At 42.7% G+C, this 16,389-nt stretch overlaps 1 protein-coding gene across 2 annotated transcripts in view; it reads left to right on the forward strand.

Annotated features, from left to right (window-relative positions):
- lrp1ab (low density lipoprotein receptor-related protein 1Ab) overlaps positions 1-16,389 on the forward strand; it is a 97,769-nt gene that overhangs the window by 54,161 nt on the left and 27,219 nt on the right. For both annotated transcript variants that reach the window (XM_028582098.1, XM_028582099.1), the window contains exons 13-41: positions 135-357; positions 517-706; positions 800-922; positions 1,219-1,359; positions 1,744-1,869; positions 2,514-2,630; positions 2,751-2,831; positions 2,926-3,093; positions 4,400-4,582; positions 4,878-5,075; positions 5,221-5,466; positions 5,840-6,037; positions 7,121-7,325; positions 7,413-7,577; positions 7,840-8,084; positions 8,870-9,001; positions 10,301-10,528; positions 10,659-10,833; positions 11,150-11,244; positions 11,370-11,519; positions 11,666-11,806; positions 12,054-12,182; positions 12,278-12,409; positions 12,500-12,634; positions 12,737-12,866; positions 12,996-13,122; positions 13,805-13,956; positions 14,109-14,233; positions 14,525-14,899. In XM_028582098.1, coding sequence (XP_028437899.1) covers positions 135-357; positions 517-706; positions 800-922; positions 1,219-1,359; positions 1,744-1,869; positions 2,514-2,630; positions 2,751-2,831; positions 2,926-3,093; positions 4,400-4,582; positions 4,878-5,075; positions 5,221-5,466; positions 5,840-6,037; positions 7,121-7,325; positions 7,413-7,577; positions 7,840-8,084; positions 8,870-9,001; positions 10,301-10,528; positions 10,659-10,833; positions 11,150-11,244; positions 11,370-11,519; positions 11,666-11,806; positions 12,054-12,182; positions 12,278-12,409; positions 12,500-12,634; positions 12,737-12,866; positions 12,996-13,122; positions 13,805-13,956; positions 14,109-14,233; positions 14,525-14,899 — 4,835 coding nt within the window. The remainder of the gene's footprint in view (positions 1-134; positions 358-516; positions 707-799; positions 923-1,218; positions 1,360-1,743; positions 1,870-2,513; positions 2,631-2,750; positions 2,832-2,925; positions 3,094-4,399; positions 4,583-4,877; positions 5,076-5,220; positions 5,467-5,839; positions 6,038-7,120; positions 7,326-7,412; positions 7,578-7,839; positions 8,085-8,869; positions 9,002-10,300; positions 10,529-10,658; positions 10,834-11,149; positions 11,245-11,369; positions 11,520-11,665; positions 11,807-12,053; positions 12,183-12,277; positions 12,410-12,499; positions 12,635-12,736; positions 12,867-12,995; positions 13,123-13,804; positions 13,957-14,108; positions 14,234-14,524; positions 14,900-16,389) is intronic.

The raw sequence follows: 16,389 nt of genomic DNA on the forward strand, positions 1-16,389 counted from the left end.
TTTTTTGGATACTCCCTTTGTTGTATTTTCTTGAGATGATCTTTCAAACGTCATCTAAAAAAACAACTAAAAAGCTACATTTTGGCAGAAATGTCTTATCTCACATGGCTTTTGAACCTCTTCTCATCTCCCAGATGGATGTACTGGACTGACTGGGAGGAGGACCCCACCGAGAGCAACAGAGGGAAGATCAAGAAAGCTTGGATGGATGGTTCCCATCACCAAGTGTTCCTGACCAGCAAGACAGTGCTGTGGCCTAACGGCTTGAGTCTGGACATTCCCCAGGGCATCCTGTACTGGGTGGATGCTTACTACGACCGTATTGAGTTGGTTTACCTCAACACCACTGAACGAAAGGTTGGTAATGCTCAGGGAATATATTTAGACTGTGGTGTATTGATGATAAAAGATGTACTACTCCACATTATTTAAAATGAAAAGCTACTTTAAGATAATCAGTTTGTTGAAACGCAGGTAACATTTGGAGATCTAACCTCTGTCTCTTTCCTGATTTAGGTGGTGTATGAGGGGCAGGAGCTTAACCACGCCTTCGGCTTATGTCATTACAAACAATTTCTTTTTTGGAATGAGTACCGTGGCGGCAGCATCTACAAACTGGACCAGGTCACTAAGACAGTCACCCTACTCCGCAACGAGAGGCCACCCATCTTTGAGATCAGAGTGTATGATGCACACCAGCAGCAAGGTATATCTCCCTTCTACTCATTCATTTCACTTAATGAATTATATGCTAATAAGAAATATTCACCCTGTCTTCTTGGTTTGTCTTTTCCTGTAGGCTCCAATGCATGTCGAGTTAACAACGGTGGGTGTAGCAGTCTGTGCCTTGTTATTCCTGACGGCAGGTCCTGTGGCTGTGCCGACGATCAAATCCTGGATGTCGATAATGTCACCTGCAAAGGTACTTAGCAGCTTTGCCAGTAGAAAGGTCTCGCCAAAGATCAATGTGGAAGGTTAAGGAAAATTTATTACTCAGCAGGAGTTGAGACTGTTAAAGAATTCTAGGCTGTACTTTTCATTTGCAAGCAATTCTATACACCATCTTCGCCAAATCTGGAGAGAAGTTTTAAAACAATCTCCACTAATATTTAAGATGAAAACTGACCTTGGCACTAAAATGCTTTGTTTTGTTTTGGTGCTTGGCTCTTGTCCGAATGGCCCATCTGTTTCTCCTCCTACCCCTGATCTCATCTCCAGCCAACCCCTCCTACGTGCCCCCGCCCCAGTGCCAGCCCGGGGAGTTTGCTTGCAAGAACAACCGCTGCATCCAAGAGCGCTGGAAGTGTGACGGGGACAACGATTGTCTGGACAACAGTGATGAGGCCCCTGAGCTCTGTCGTAAGTGTGCCACGTCATTGTCATGGTTACAGAGCAACACATAGATAAACAACATTTCTGTTTAAGGGTCTTGGCTAATGCAAACCGACAGAGCGCAAACTACTATTTTCCAAGATTGTCTCTTTCCATGCACCGTAATGTGACTGTAATTTCACAGGCAAGCTTTTTCCTCATCAGGCGATTGTGAGAACCAGGGACTCATATTTGTCTATGATGTCTTTTTTATACGTAATTTAAAGTGACATAATTTAAGGGTGAGAGGATTATTATATATATATATAATATAGAACACAGAAAGCATTGACAAACCAGGTAGCTTGGTGTTAAAAAATATATATATAAAAAAATAAAAATAAAAAAAAGTTTTCTGTGTTCTTCCCCCAGACCAGCACACCTGCCCAGCGGACCGATTCAAATGCCAGAACAACCGCTGTATCCCCCTGCGATGGCTATGTGATGGCGACAATGACTGCGGCAATGATGAAGATGAATCCAACACCACCTGCTCTGGTATATACAAACAAGGACGTCTTTGTAACTTAGAAAGCATTACAGTTTTTTATTCAGTTTTTGGTTTGTAAAATAATAGATTTGATTTGGCAATCATTTATTTCATCTGCAGCAGAGTTTTTCCATTATCAATAGTTAGTTAAAAATGGTATTGGAGAGATTATCTATGTTGAGGTTAAGAAAGTAAATGAAAGTGATAATAGAGAAATACCAGACTAATTAAACTTTGGGCAGACAGTCCAGTTGCAACTAAAACAGACATATTGGTATCAGTTTGTTTTAAATCCGTTCAGTTACGATTTGTGTGGTGGATGCCAGCATGAATTTACAAACAGTCCAGGAGTATTGATTTACAGCATCAATGATAATAGGCTGCGATGGTCCTTGACTAACAGCGTTGGTTACTTTTATAAGAGCTGTCTTGGTGTCTCAAATAAATTGAGATAACAAATTGTCTTTAACTTAATTAAGATAAAGTGAGGCCGTTGTTTTGGGGCAACTATCTTAAGTACTTTTTGTAGCAATAGAATATGGGAAATTAGCTTGTCGGTGAGGAGTCTTGCGAGCTTAAATGTTGAGTCAGGGATATTGTAAGAGGGACTTTTTACAGCACTTACTTGTTTTGCACCTTGTTCCCCTGCCAGCTCGCACATGTCCACCGAACCAGTACCCTTGTGCCAGTGGGCGCTGCATCCCCATCTCCTGGACTTGTGACCTGGATGACGACTGTGGAGACCGCTCAGATGAACCAGACTCCTGTGGTGAGTCACAACTTGCACCTTTATATAGTTGCTTTTTCTTGAATAGCACGTGTTTTAGTTTGAGATGACAAATATTCTTTTTTTTTTTTTTTTACCTATGCTCTCCTGACCCCTCTTTAGCCTACCCAACCTGCTTCCCTCTGACTCAGTTCACCTGCGCCAATGGCCGCTGCATCAACATCAATTGGCGCTGTGACAACGGTAAGCATCTTCTTAGACTTCCTTCACATTTGAAAACAATCCGTAATAACAATCCAATAACTGAAAATAAAATCTTGTATGTGCTCATGTACAGACAATGACTGTGGGGATAACAGTGATGAAGCAGGCTGCAGCCATTCCTGCTCCAGTGTCCAGTTTAAATGCAACAGTGGCCGCTGCATCCCAGAATACTGGACCTGTGATGGCGACAATGACTGTGGAGACTACAGTGATGAGACTCATGCAAACTGTACCAACCAGGGTGAGGAACAATTGATGTGTACCAAACTGAAATAGCTCTGCTCTAAGAATTGCTTTTTTGCAGCATGGTTTGTACTTTTTCCAGCTGTACCTGAGTCAAGCTCTCATCACATTGTGTATTAGATTTCACTGTGTTTACATGTTTCTGTTTGCAGTTGTAAATAGGTTGTCGGAATGAAGCCGGCATCGTCCTCTTCCCGGTTCCGTATCCTCTGTTCTGCATGCCCATGCCTGCCCTCTGGCCTCTGCTTATCACTCACAGCAAATCCTGTCTGTTGCTCTGTTCAGGATGTGATTATGTTTTGTGGTTAGATAACAATTAAACTCTTTCATGGTCTTGTGCAAATAGCTCAGATGTTTTGACTCTGCTGCACTGATAATGATTTACATGTTTAGAGTTTAAAATAGCTGGTGGTCACTGGTGGCTGATATGGAACATTGAGTTTTGCTGGTTAATTACTCTTTGTAACAATGACTGAGGTAGCGTCATAGCACAGTGTCGCACTCATCCTTTATGAACCTTCGCTCCTTGTGTGTGTGTGTGTGTGTGTGTGTGTGTGTGTGTGTGTGTGTGTGTGTGTGTGTGTGTGTGTGTGTGTGTGTGTGTGTGTGTGTGTGTGTGTGTGTGTGTGTGTGTGTGTGTGTGTGTGTTTGTGTGTGTTTGTGTGTGTTGTACCGTTTGATCCATGCAGAAATGCAGCCAACTGCCGTCAAGTCCCAGCATGCAAAAAAGGAGGCCCAGCGTGACCTGTTGGTCTAATGAGCAATCTGTGCTCTGGGTGTTTGTTTCTGGCTGTGTGTGTGTTTGTGGTCTTTCTTGGTCTGGTAGTCATTAGCTGAAATAAAAAAGCAATACCATCACCTTCCCTTCCTGTATATTGTAGTCCTGTGCTGAAAGGTCCCCGGCCCATTTACTGCTTTAGCCGTGCCAAGAGCTGACCTTTGCCATGAGGGGATGTTATTGTGCCACTTTCCCACTGGTGCCTTTAATCTGCGTGTGACATCAGTCAGTGAGCTGTGTGTGTCACTGTTGTTTCACTTGGCTCAGTTTTAGGTTGTTAACCCAGCGTCCCATTATACCCACACATTAATTAATGTCTAGAATGGCCTATTCTTTGTTCTCTCCGTTTTTGGCCAAGTGTTTGTGGTTGTGCGAGTGTTGTTTGCTGGTTGTCATTCCACTCTGGTTATTTTTCATTTGCTGACTTCTTCTGGTATTTTATTGCTTCTTTGACATTGGCTTAACTGCACACTCCATCTTTTTTGTTGGCTAACTATCACACTTTGTCTTGCTGTTTTCTCGCTAGCTACCCGTCCTCCAGGCGGCTGCCATGCGGACGAGTTCCAGTGTCGGATGGACGGCCTGTGCATCCCCAAGCGCTGGCGCTGTGACGGGGACACAGACTGTATGGACCTGAGTGATGAGAACAACTGCGAGGGTGTGACCCCCACGTGTGACCCAGCAGTCAAGTTCAGCTGCAGGGATTCTGGTGAGGAGGCTTTTAGCTGGCTTAAGTTTCAGATGTTAAGGGCAATGCAATGTTGTTGTGTTAGTACAGATAGGGTTTTATTCTCTGACAGATGAAGACAAAAAAATTAAAGGTTAAAAGTGCCTAGTCATAACAGCCACATTAATTTGTGCATCCGTCACACAGCTAGTTTGTATGTATTATGTAAAATTAGACGTTACAAGCTAGTGTGACCAAGTCCTGAAACTTGTTTAAAAACTTGTTTGTTTGTTTAAAACAACACAAGCTTAAAATGTATATGTTTTGGTCTTGACAGCTCGCTGCATCAGCAAAGCTTGGGTGTGTGATGGCGACAGTGACTGTGAGGACAACTCAGATGAGGACAACTGTGAGGCGTTGGTGTGCAAGTTGTCTCACCACATGTGTGCTACCAACGACTCCATCTGTCTGCCTGCCGAGAAGCTGTGTGATGGCACTGACGATTGTCCGGATGGCTCTGACGAGAAACTTTGTGGTAAAACATTCTTTATACACATGAACTGCAACATGAAAATGTGTTCGGTACCTGGTTCTTTTGTTGTTTAGAACACCAGAAATGGAACATACAACTCTCCGGTATCGGATTTATTACAATTCTTTCATCTGTTTCTTGCCTGCAGACTTGTGTTCATTGGACAACGGTGGCTGCAGCCACAACTGCAGCATCATTCCAGGGGAGGGCTTCATGTGCTCATGTCCCCTGGGCATGGAGCTGGGAGCCGACAACAAGACCTGCCAGATCCAGAGCTTCTGCGCCAAACACCTCAAGTGTAGCCAGAAGTGCGAGCAGGAGAAATCCAGCGTCAAGTGCTCCTGCTACGAGGGCTGGGAGCTGGAGTCTGACATGGAGAGCTGCAAAAGCACTGGTAAGAAAAAACAGGGCCTATTGGCATTAACTCCTACTAACTGAAGAATTTTTTATATATATATATATATATATATATATATATATATATATATATATATATATATATATATATATATATATATACATACACACACACAGTATTTAATGCATCATGGTGTTGAAGATATTTTGTTTCCAGAAAGTGAGCAGCAAACCCCTTCAGTTATTCAGATTTTTTTGAAAGAGACAGATGGAGGGGGAGACACTGCAGAGACAGCTGTGGCAGGATTTGATCCAAGGCCAACAAGGGGTTTTGTGAATCTGGACTTTGACTTTTGATTTACCGTGTTGAGACACTAACACTTTTCCTTGTACAACTTCTTTGCTCTTAGATCCCTTCAAGCCTTTCATCATCTTCTCCAACCGCCATGAGATCAGAAGGATTGAGCTTCACAAGGGGGAGTTCAGTGTGCTGGTTCCAGGCCTGAGGAACACCATTGCCTTGGACTTCCACCTCAACCAGAGCACTCTGTACTGGACTGATGTTGTAGAGGACAAGATCTACCGTGGGAAACTGTCTGATAATGGAGGTGAGACAGCCAGTTAGCTACAGCTTTCATTCATTTTAGGTTTTGCAGAAAGATAGATTGGGGGGTGGAATGAATAGCCACTTAGAATAGTCTAGTTTACATAGTAATATGTTTATTGTTCAGTGTCATAAAAAATAGTAATGTGGATTGTTCCTTCTGAGATAGCAAATCCTTTTTGTGCTTTTGGCTGAGCATTTCTCTGAAATTAACTTCTGCTGAGAACTCTGTAATTTCTTAGAGCCAAATTCAAAAAATGTTTCTTAAAAAGAGGTCAGCAGCGGCAGTCTGTGGCCCTGAATAAATGGCCAGGTCATGGTCAGCTTTTCCTGCTCCAAAACCCCAGATCTCCTTGCCAATCAAGGTTGTGTTCCCAGCACAGCACTTAAGGGGCACACGGAAGGCTTTGTCTCTTCCCATTTGTCTCAGTACTCGATGTGCGTGACTGCAGCCAAAACACTGATGTAACGTAGGAGGCACAACACACTGCAGTTCCCGTTCCCAGCCCTCTAACTTAACCATTAAAACAGGACTCCTGAGCAGAGACATTGTAACTATCAGATCCGCTCCTGCTGCTTGTTATTGAGGCCATTTCAGAATCTCTGAAGTTGTTGGCATACTCTGTGTAGTGCACACAGCTTAACAAAGACCCCTCTACCCACACATACACACAGAAACTCCAGCATGCAAACTGTAAAGAAGGCCTATCCCTCTCCCTCAAATTACTACTCTAAGGCCTTGTGAAGAACTTGTCTCATCGCCATAGCCAGAGATGATCACAGATTTTAGTTTGCACTTAGTCTGCATGAGAGCCCGTTGTTCCTGGGAAAGACTAAAGGGAATGGGAGACATTTTGATTTTGATGATATGTGCTGGTTGGACATTTGCTCTTGTCGGTCAAAGTAACATAAGCCAAGCTACTATACTAAATTAGTTGAATTACAACTGCTATTTTTCTACTAGTAATCCCCACTAACAATAAACTCCTATGAAATAGGCCCCTTTTTCAGCTTGCTATTCAGTTTTTAAATGCATGATAAAACTATACTAGTTTTAAGAGACTTTTTCTATGGGTGTCCCATTCAGCCCTGACCAGTTTTGAGGTGGTGATCCAGTATGGACTGGCTACTCCAGAGGGCCTGGCTGTGGACTGGATAGCAGGGAACATCTACTGGGTGGAGAGCAATCTGGACCAGATAGAGGTGGCCAAACTGGATGGGACTATGAGAACCACCCTGCTGGCTGGGGAGGTAGAGCACCCAAGGGCCATCGCCCTAGACCCTCGTGATGGGTAAGAAGCATAGGTTTTGAGATTCTAAATCTGCAATCGACCTTTTTAGAAAATGGACAATACAATTGATTTATTTTCTGTTGGCAGTATTTTATTTTGGACCGACTGGGATGCCAGTCTGCCCAGAATTGAGGCAGCATCTATGAGTGGTGAAGGCAGACGCACCATCCACAGGGAAACAGACAGTGGTGGCTGGCCCAACGGACTCACTGTGGACTACATGGAAAGACGCATTGTCTGGATTGATGCCAGGTAGCATTTCCCACTAGTCTCTAAATATACAGTGCTCTCATTGCACTGCATCCACCCACTCACTCATTACATCACCCACTTGCTCAGTCGTTTTTTACTTTGCTTGCCATGATTCATTTTTTAATAAACATGCAGATGTGCTTTGCTTATGTAAAATGACATACAAAGTACAGACTCATCTAGTAACATGCGCAACATACATATATTTACGCTAATGTACATATTATGTAAAGTATACATCTCTGCCTTAATCCTCCTCCAGGTCAGATGCTATCTACTCTGCTAAGTACGACGGTTCTGGGCTGATTGAAGTGTTGCGGGGACACGAGTATTTGTCCCACCCCTTTGCTGTCACCATGTATGGAGGCGAGGTCTACTGGACTGACTGGAGGACTAACACTCTGGCCAAAGCCAACAAATGGACAGGACACAATGTTACAGTAGTCCAGCGCACAAACACACAGCCCTTTGACCTGCAGGTCTATCACCCTTCCAGACAGCCCCAGGGTAGGTTGCACACCACATGCAACACACACTCACAGAAAGAGAGAGAGCCTCCATATCACAAATTCACCCCTGCCTATCAGTGTAACTGACTGAGTTGGGCATTAACTCAAAAGAGGACGGTGGCTCACAGTTCATTGCTGAACATGTTGATTCACGACTCCTATTCTCCAAAGACAGCTGACCTTTCAGAGCTGTGAGACGTGTTGTCTTCTCACACCGGCAGCAATTTGGGCACCCCCTGCTGCCTCGTTGATCAAAAAGTCACCTCACTCTTTGGCATTTCCCACCAGCTGGGTAGGAAATAAAACCCTCCTCCTGCGACTTAAATGTCATGTGTTGATCTCACAGGCCCACATGATTTGACAAAATGACAAAAAGATTTGCAGTTATTCTGTCACATTGAGTGTGATGTTTAGTAGCCATTGGCTATGGGATCCCAAGGGTGTGTGGGCAGCAGAGAGACACAAGGTCCCGTAATTGGAGGCAGGAAAAGAGAGATCTCACAGAATTGTTGATCGACAGCTGCAACCCATGCCTATGACAGTGACGAGGCAACAAGCTGGGTCTTTTTCTGCACTCTTACTTTCCTCGGGGGTCCTTTGATGGAGAGGTCCATTACACACGTCTGTGATACTCTGGAAGTAGTTTCTCACATTTTAAATATGAAAATATATACACAGCAATCTACAGAGCATAGTGTGGGCCTTCAGGGAAATACCTCCTGTCTGTCTTTCTGTGTCTCTTTCTCTCTTTCACAACTTCATCTGTCTGTTTCTTTCTTTCAGCTCCTAACCCATGTGCCACCAGTGATGGTAAAGGCCCTTGCTCCCACCTCTGTCTCATCAACTTCAACCAGACCTTCTCCTGTGCCTGCCCTCACCTCATGAAGCTGCAGCCTGACAAACGCACCTGCAAAGGTAAGGACAGATGCTGTTACAAACACCTACAGACCTGTGTGGTCACACAACACTGTCATATTCAATCCATGTCATCAAGAAGCAAGAAACAGGCTCTTTGTTTGCAGGAATGTTTTCTCACAACAGTCATGACCACTACGCTGCCCTCAGCTCCCATACGTGACATCAACGTCATTAGCTGTCATATTCTGTCATAAGAGATGACAGCTAATGACGTTGATGTCACGTATGGGAGCTGAGGGCAGCGTTTTTTTTTTATTGCTTTTTCTCTTTTTGTGCCACATGGCCTTCTTCACTCTCATTCCATTTAATTTCATATAAAAGACAGAGGTCTTCATTTATTGCTGTGTGATTTTATGAGTAGGTTTCATGATGGTTTTGAGGCGTAGCTGTGGGAATCTGTGTGCATGTGTGGCCATGTAATTGTTAAGCATTCTACAGAACAATCCTCATCTCATCAGTGTAGATTTAAGGATAATTGGATTAGAGGGTGTCTGTTGCATTCCCCATCAATGCAGGAATTTTCGGGGAGCTAAGCAGAGTCTCAGCCCAACTTTTCTCTGACATGTTCACCAGTTAAACAGAGTTAAAGCTGCATAAATGTTTGACTGAGAGGGAGTGATTTGTTACTCCACCTCCCATCTCTCAGGATCAAGCCTCGACAAGGGCAACATGTTACTGACTGGTCAGTTTGACCCTCTTGAGCTTCTGTCTCCTGGGATCCAGCTTACTCCAACCTTTGATTTTGTGGCTAGTACAGTGAGAAGAAGCCTAAACTTAACTAAACTTTTAGTCACAATGCGCTTATAAGAATATAAATGGGATCTTGTGATCATATAAAACCTGATAATCACTCCCTCTGGGAAATAAACAACACCATGGTTCTGGTTACTGATGGATTTATTGCACCTGTCATCCTTTTCTCCGCCATCACATCCACCGTCGTTGGCAATTCACCCTCAATGAAATCCTGTTGCACCTTAAAAAGTGTCTGTGTGCAACGCAAATGTACTTTAGTTCCTAATTACTTTACTTTATCAACACTCAATGTTCATGAATAGATTAAATAAATATAACAAAAACATGTTAAATAATCACAGAAATAATATGTATGGCAGTTATACTGATAATGTCTAGAGTTCAGCAAGTTAGAAAAACTGCTTAACTTATTATATATACATTTGTTCTCCCTTTCTCTTTTCGCCCTTCCCATCATTTGTAGATAACTCAGAAATCATTTATAAAAATGCAACAGAAGTGTCTTTTTTTTCTTAGTACATGTTTTTTTCTTATTCCCAGAATCCCGCAAGTTCCTTCTATATGCTCGTCAGATCGAGATCCGGGGTGTAGACATTGACAACCCCTACTACAACTACATCATCTCCTTCACCGTGCCAGACATAGACAATGTGACAGTGGTGGACTATGATGCCGTGGAGCATCGCATTTACTGGTCAGATGTTCGAACGCAGACAATCAAGAGAGCCTTCATTAACGGCACAGGGGTGGAAACTGTTGTGTCTGCTGGTGAGAGCAATTACAGCAATACCTGTCATTCCAATGTTTTTAATTCTTTGTTTTTATTCCAGTTTACACTTAAACCTTTCTGTAGCTGTCTGAAAATTAGATTAAACCCTAACCATTTCCATTTCCCCAGACCTTCCTAACGCTCACGGCCTGGCAGTAGACTGGGTGTCCAGAAACCTCTTCTGGACCAGCTATGATGCCAATAAGAAGCAGATCAATGTGGCCAGACTGGATGGATCTTTCAAGAATGCTGTCATCCAGGGTTTAGACAAGCCCCACTGTCTGGTGGTGCATCCTCTACTGGGGTGAGTGTTGTCGCCAGTTAGTTAGGCTTGCGTTCATATTGAGTTGTGAATTCTCTTTCTCATGCTATTTTTCTGTTTTCCATTTCGCTTAATAAATTCAAGATCATTTGCTGCCTATATGCTTTACAACAACAACATTGGTGAAGGTTTTTAAGGTACAGCTGTAGTTCCCTTGCTGCCTCTTTTGCCTTGGCCTACTAGATTTTCCTCATGTGATGCTCCTGTTGTGTCTCCTACTGTGATGCTTCATTGGTAGAGCATTGCTTTGCTCCAGAAAAAGGATTTCACCCCTCTTTATATTAATATCCCTCTTCAGAAAGCTGTACTGGACTGACGGTGACAACATAAGCATGGCTAACATGGATGGTAGCAACAGCACCATACTTTTCACTGATCAAAAAGGACCAGTAGGTGAGCAGATGTACCCCCTACTGCGAAATAATACTGGATCTATATTAAACTATACAGGGTGAAAGCACAGATTAAGCATATTGGAGATGTATGTGTATAATAGCATCATTATTCTTTCCACTTAGGCCTCTCTATCGACTATGAAAAAGAGCAGCTGTACTGGATCAGCTCAGGAAACAGCACTATTAACCACTGTCAGCTGGATGGAACTAAACTGGAGATCCTGGAAGGTGTTAAAGGCAAACTTACCAAGGCTACTGCCCTAGCTATTATGGGTAAGATGATACTTTTTGACCATTTTCTTTTTTCAATCTTTCTGATCTTGATAGTTACATGATATTACTGCTTATATGCTAAGAAATCACTAACCCATGTTAAAGGGATAACATACAAATATATGAAATAATGTCCCTCACTGTAGGAGACAAGATGTGGTGGGCAGACCAGGTAACTCACCAGATAGGAACATGTGACAAGAAGGACGGAGGAAACTGGAAGGTTTTGCGAAACAACACCTCCCCTATGATGCACATGAGGATATATGATGAGGATGTGCAGAAAGGTAAGAAAAATCACTGGAAGAAAAACTTTACTGTTTGTGGTTTTTTTCACAGTCAAAAAGTAACCCTACATGATTTCGAAGAGCTGGAAAGTCAATTTAAATTCAAATAACTTGAGTGTCATGTTTTGAAGCGGATGTAAAAAAAAAAGATGTAAAAAGTGCCAAGTGTTCCATTCAGCGTAAAAATAGAAACGAAAAATACTTTTCTTTCTTTTTGGGCCTCAGTGATCCTCTCCTTTTCTTTTAGCGGGTATCAACCTGTGCAGTAACAACAATGGAGACTGCTCCCAGCTGTGTCTGCCCACCTCACCAACAACCAGGGCCTGCATGTGCACGGCTGGATACAGCCTCAAGACAGGACAGCAGTCCTGTGAAGGTAAAACACTGCGTCACAGCTACAGTCACACATACGGTACAGTGGAAATGCAGGTTGTTCTAAAACAAAATGCGTATTGTATTGTCTCTGAGCAGGCATGGGCTCTTTCCTGCTTTACTCTGTTCATGAGGGAATCAGAGGAATTCCTCTTGACCCGGCAGACAAATCTGACGCCTTGGTGCCAGTGTCTGGCACCTCTCTGGCCGTCGGCATCGACTTCCACGCTGGTGAGTAACACTGAGGGACATCAGTAACTAGATGAGCTCTCAGTGAAGTAAGTATTTACAGGATGACACAAAAGGCCTCTTTATTTTCAGAGAATGACACCATCTATTGGGTGGACATGGGCCTGAGCACCATCAGCAGGGCTAAGAGAGATCAGACATGGAGAGAAGATGTGGTCACCAACGGCATTGGCAGGGTTGAGGGCATCACAGTCGACTGGATAGCAGGTTTAGTTATAGTTATAATTTGAAATCCTATTTTAATTCACTTGTTCATATTTCACAAAGGACCACATACTGTAGCTGATTTGCATCCCTTTTCTTTTATAGGAAATATTTACTGGACTGACCAGGGCTTTGACGTGATCGAGGTGGCAAGGCTGAATGGCTCCTTCCGCTATGTAGTCATTTCCCAGGGTTTGGATAAGCCCAGAGCTATTACTGTCCATCCAGTTAAAGGGTAAGTCTTCCTGCCTTCTGTAATGCTATTGCCTTCAGGTACTTGCAATGTAGTTTCAGCCGTGCTACTATATTTTAAAATTCCCATAAAATGCACTTTTAAATATTGTCTGTGTGTCCCTGTGTGCAGGTATCTGTTCTGGACTGAGTGGGGTCAGTATCCTCGTATTGAGCGCTCCAGGTTGGATGGCTCCCAGAGGTTGGTCCTGGTCAATGTGAGCATCAGTTGGCCCAATGGAATCTCCATCGACTACGAGGTGTGGACCACAGCTGACATCATAGCTCCTAATACCGTCTTAAATACATTTGTCATGTCGTGTATTAATGACCGTATCTTCCTTTCTAGTTTGAACAAATATACTGTCACTTTTCCAAAGACTGGACAATTGGTCAGCATTTCTTTAATATAACAAGAATTATTTATAATTCTTACTGATTAGATTATAGTAGTGGTGCATTACATGCCCTTTGATTTCATAAACTGATTTGTAATGTGTAATTAACTCTACTTAATGTAGTCACAAGTCAATATAGTAGGTTCAAAATAATTGTTTATTCTGTGTAAATTCTACCAATCTCCCATATGACTTTATCTGCCAGATATATGTAGCCTAATAATATTTATTTAAGTAGGAGTACTTTAAGTATATTTAAGATAATTTGGTTATAATTTAGTTTTAGAGCTGCCACAAAATCCAATTTTTGCCAATGATGGTCACCTAAAATCACACTAAAATCATCCAGTATTACATATTAAAGCATTACGTCCTTGAGGGTACAAGCTAAAGGGGCATTAGAATGATTTCTATGTTGTCTATGTGTTCATGAGCAGTACCAGCAATCCAGCCTCCCTAATACTGTTTCTTCTTATGTTAATTTTTGAAAATGTGACCTTCCCTGAATAATCAACACTATTTTATTTCTGCTTTTTCTCTGCAGGGGGGTATGCTGTATTGGTGTGATGCCAGGACAGACAAGATTGAGCGTATCAACCTGGAGACTGGAGAGAACCGGGAGCTGGTGCTGGCCAACAACAATATGGACATGTTTGCTGTGTCTGTTTTTGAGGAATTCATCTATTGGAGCGACAGGTCAGTTCAGCGGTTAATTAATGTGTTGAATCAACCATTGCTCTTATTATCTAGCCATACTTTTCAATGCATGACAGCTTTTAAGCCACGTGGAAGATTTCATATTGTATTGTGTTGTTAATTGACTCATAGTTTTGCTGTATTTTGTTTAGGACTCATGCCAATGGCTCCATTAAGAGAGGCAGCAAAGACAACGCTACAGATGCTGTGCAGCTCAGGACTGGCATTGGTGTACAGCTGAAAGACATCAAGGTTTTCAACAGGGCCAGGCAGCAAGGTAGGAACACACACAAAACACTCACATTCCTTAACTTAAACACAAATTCCCCAAAAAAAATCAGCTTTTTTGCCATGAAGTCTGTCGAAAATGTCCTCACAAGAACATTGTTCTGCCTTTTGTTCGTCCTCACATGTATACAAAAACAAGCCCTCACACACACAATGATAAAAACCTTTACCATACAAATTAATCCACACCCCCAGGAATAGATGAAATTGAAATTGTGTTTAACAAGGCTCATTATTTGTTTTAACAACACACCTCATAAACGTGTCACACTTCCCCCAGGCACCAACGTCTGCAAAGACAACAACGGTGGCTGTGAACAGCTGTGTCTTTTCCGTGGCAACGGGCAACGCACCTGCGCCTGTGCTCACGGCATGCTGGCAGAGAACAACCGCGGTTGCCGCGACTATGACGGATACCTGTTGTACTCGGAGCGTACCATTCTGAAAAGCATCCACCTTTCTGATGAGACGAACCTCAACGCGCCAATAAAGCCGTTTGAAGACCCTGACCACATGAAGAATGTCATCGCTCTCAGCTATGACTATCATGGCGGTGGAGGGAAGGGAACCAACCGCATCTTTTTCAGCGACATTCACTTTGGCAACATCCAGCAGATCAACGATGATGGCACAGACCGCAAGATTGTAGTGGACAGTAAGTATGGACCCATCAATCACATATGCCATTCTTTTTAACACTTCGGAAAACTCACAAAACTCTCCATTACTCATCACTTATCACCCAAACCTTTCCCTCCGCTACGTCTGTCGACATATATTTCAGCTGTTTTAGCTTGCGGTACCATTTCTTTTATCCTGTCCATTAATAATTGAATGTTGTCCCTCGTCTCCTCGACACTGTTAACAGCCATCATCATGCATTTTGACAACACAAGCACCCAGGAGGATTCACTGTATGTACACACAGCTGCAGCTTCTCAATGAGAGAAGATTGACATCACTTAGGGCTGCCACTTGAAGAAAACACACTTGCGTGCACACACACACACACACACACACACACACACACACACACACACACACACACTCTTTGTGCTTTTTGCTTGCTTCAACACTGAAGTGTCTTTTAAATCCCTCTCTCTAAATGATTCAAAAGAAGCTTGTCGAACTGCATCCAGAAAAACATTACATTTAAAAGCGCTAGACCCAAAGCTGTTCTTAGCAAGCAGTATTCCAAACATGGATTTTTTTTTTTTTTTTATAGGAAAGACAGGAAAACAAGTAAAGTGCATGGGATTAGTGTGTTTCTTGATGTTGTTTTGAACGGATTGTGAAAATGATGGCTAGTTAGTTAGTTTTTCATCCACCAACTACAGAATTTATTTGATGGAGAATTACATTTTACAGCTGATATCTTATCTTCCAGATAAGACTTGGTAATCAATCAATATTATCATAAATCAACTTTTAGTTTTACTACATTCTGCTGTCCAAATTTACATACTCTTAGTATAAACTAGCAAAATGGGTAATGAGGTTTTTAGTTCAGACATGAAGAGTTGTTTATCTGATTTAATACACAACAATGGATTGAAATTCATTCCATTTAACATCACTTTGAGTATTGCAATGTAATCTTTCATTTATTTCCATACAGTGATATACAAATATGCATAGTAAGTGAGTAATGAGGTAGCAGTATTTTCTTTCTGGCCAAAGAGTCAGTTTTTGCCTCTTTCAGAGGTTGAGTCCAGCTCAAAGGGCTGTACCACGTCCCTCCCCATCACATCAGGGCAACCAATCAGACAGCTTTTGCAACATGCCCAGCGTTCTCTCCCCAGCTCTATTAAGTCTCTTCTAAACTTCTGAGACATAAACCCATATAGTATAGGGTTTGCCACTGCTACTGAAGATGCCAACAGTCTGGCCAGGATGGCAATAGTGTTGTAGCCATGTGAGCCTGTTATGGTTCCTCCAATGAAGGAGAACATGAGGGCATAAGAGGGCAGCCAGAGGAGAGTGAAGACAAGGACCAGGAGAGCTGAAGTGTGAGTCACCTGGCTCTGGTAGCGCTCCAGCTGGGGAGCGTTCCTCAGCAGCCGTGCATGTCGAAGAAAACCGTAGATCTTAGCATACATCAGTACAATGATGCCCAGTGGTAGAGCGAAGCCGCACAGGAAGAGG

The sequence above is a fragment of the Perca flavescens genome, chromosome 7 (assembly GCF_004354835.1).
Source record: "Perca flavescens isolate YP-PL-M2 chromosome 7, PFLA_1.0, whole genome shotgun sequence".
In the NCBI taxonomy this organism is placed as follows: Eukaryota; Metazoa; Chordata; class Actinopteri; order Perciformes; family Percidae; genus Perca; species Perca flavescens.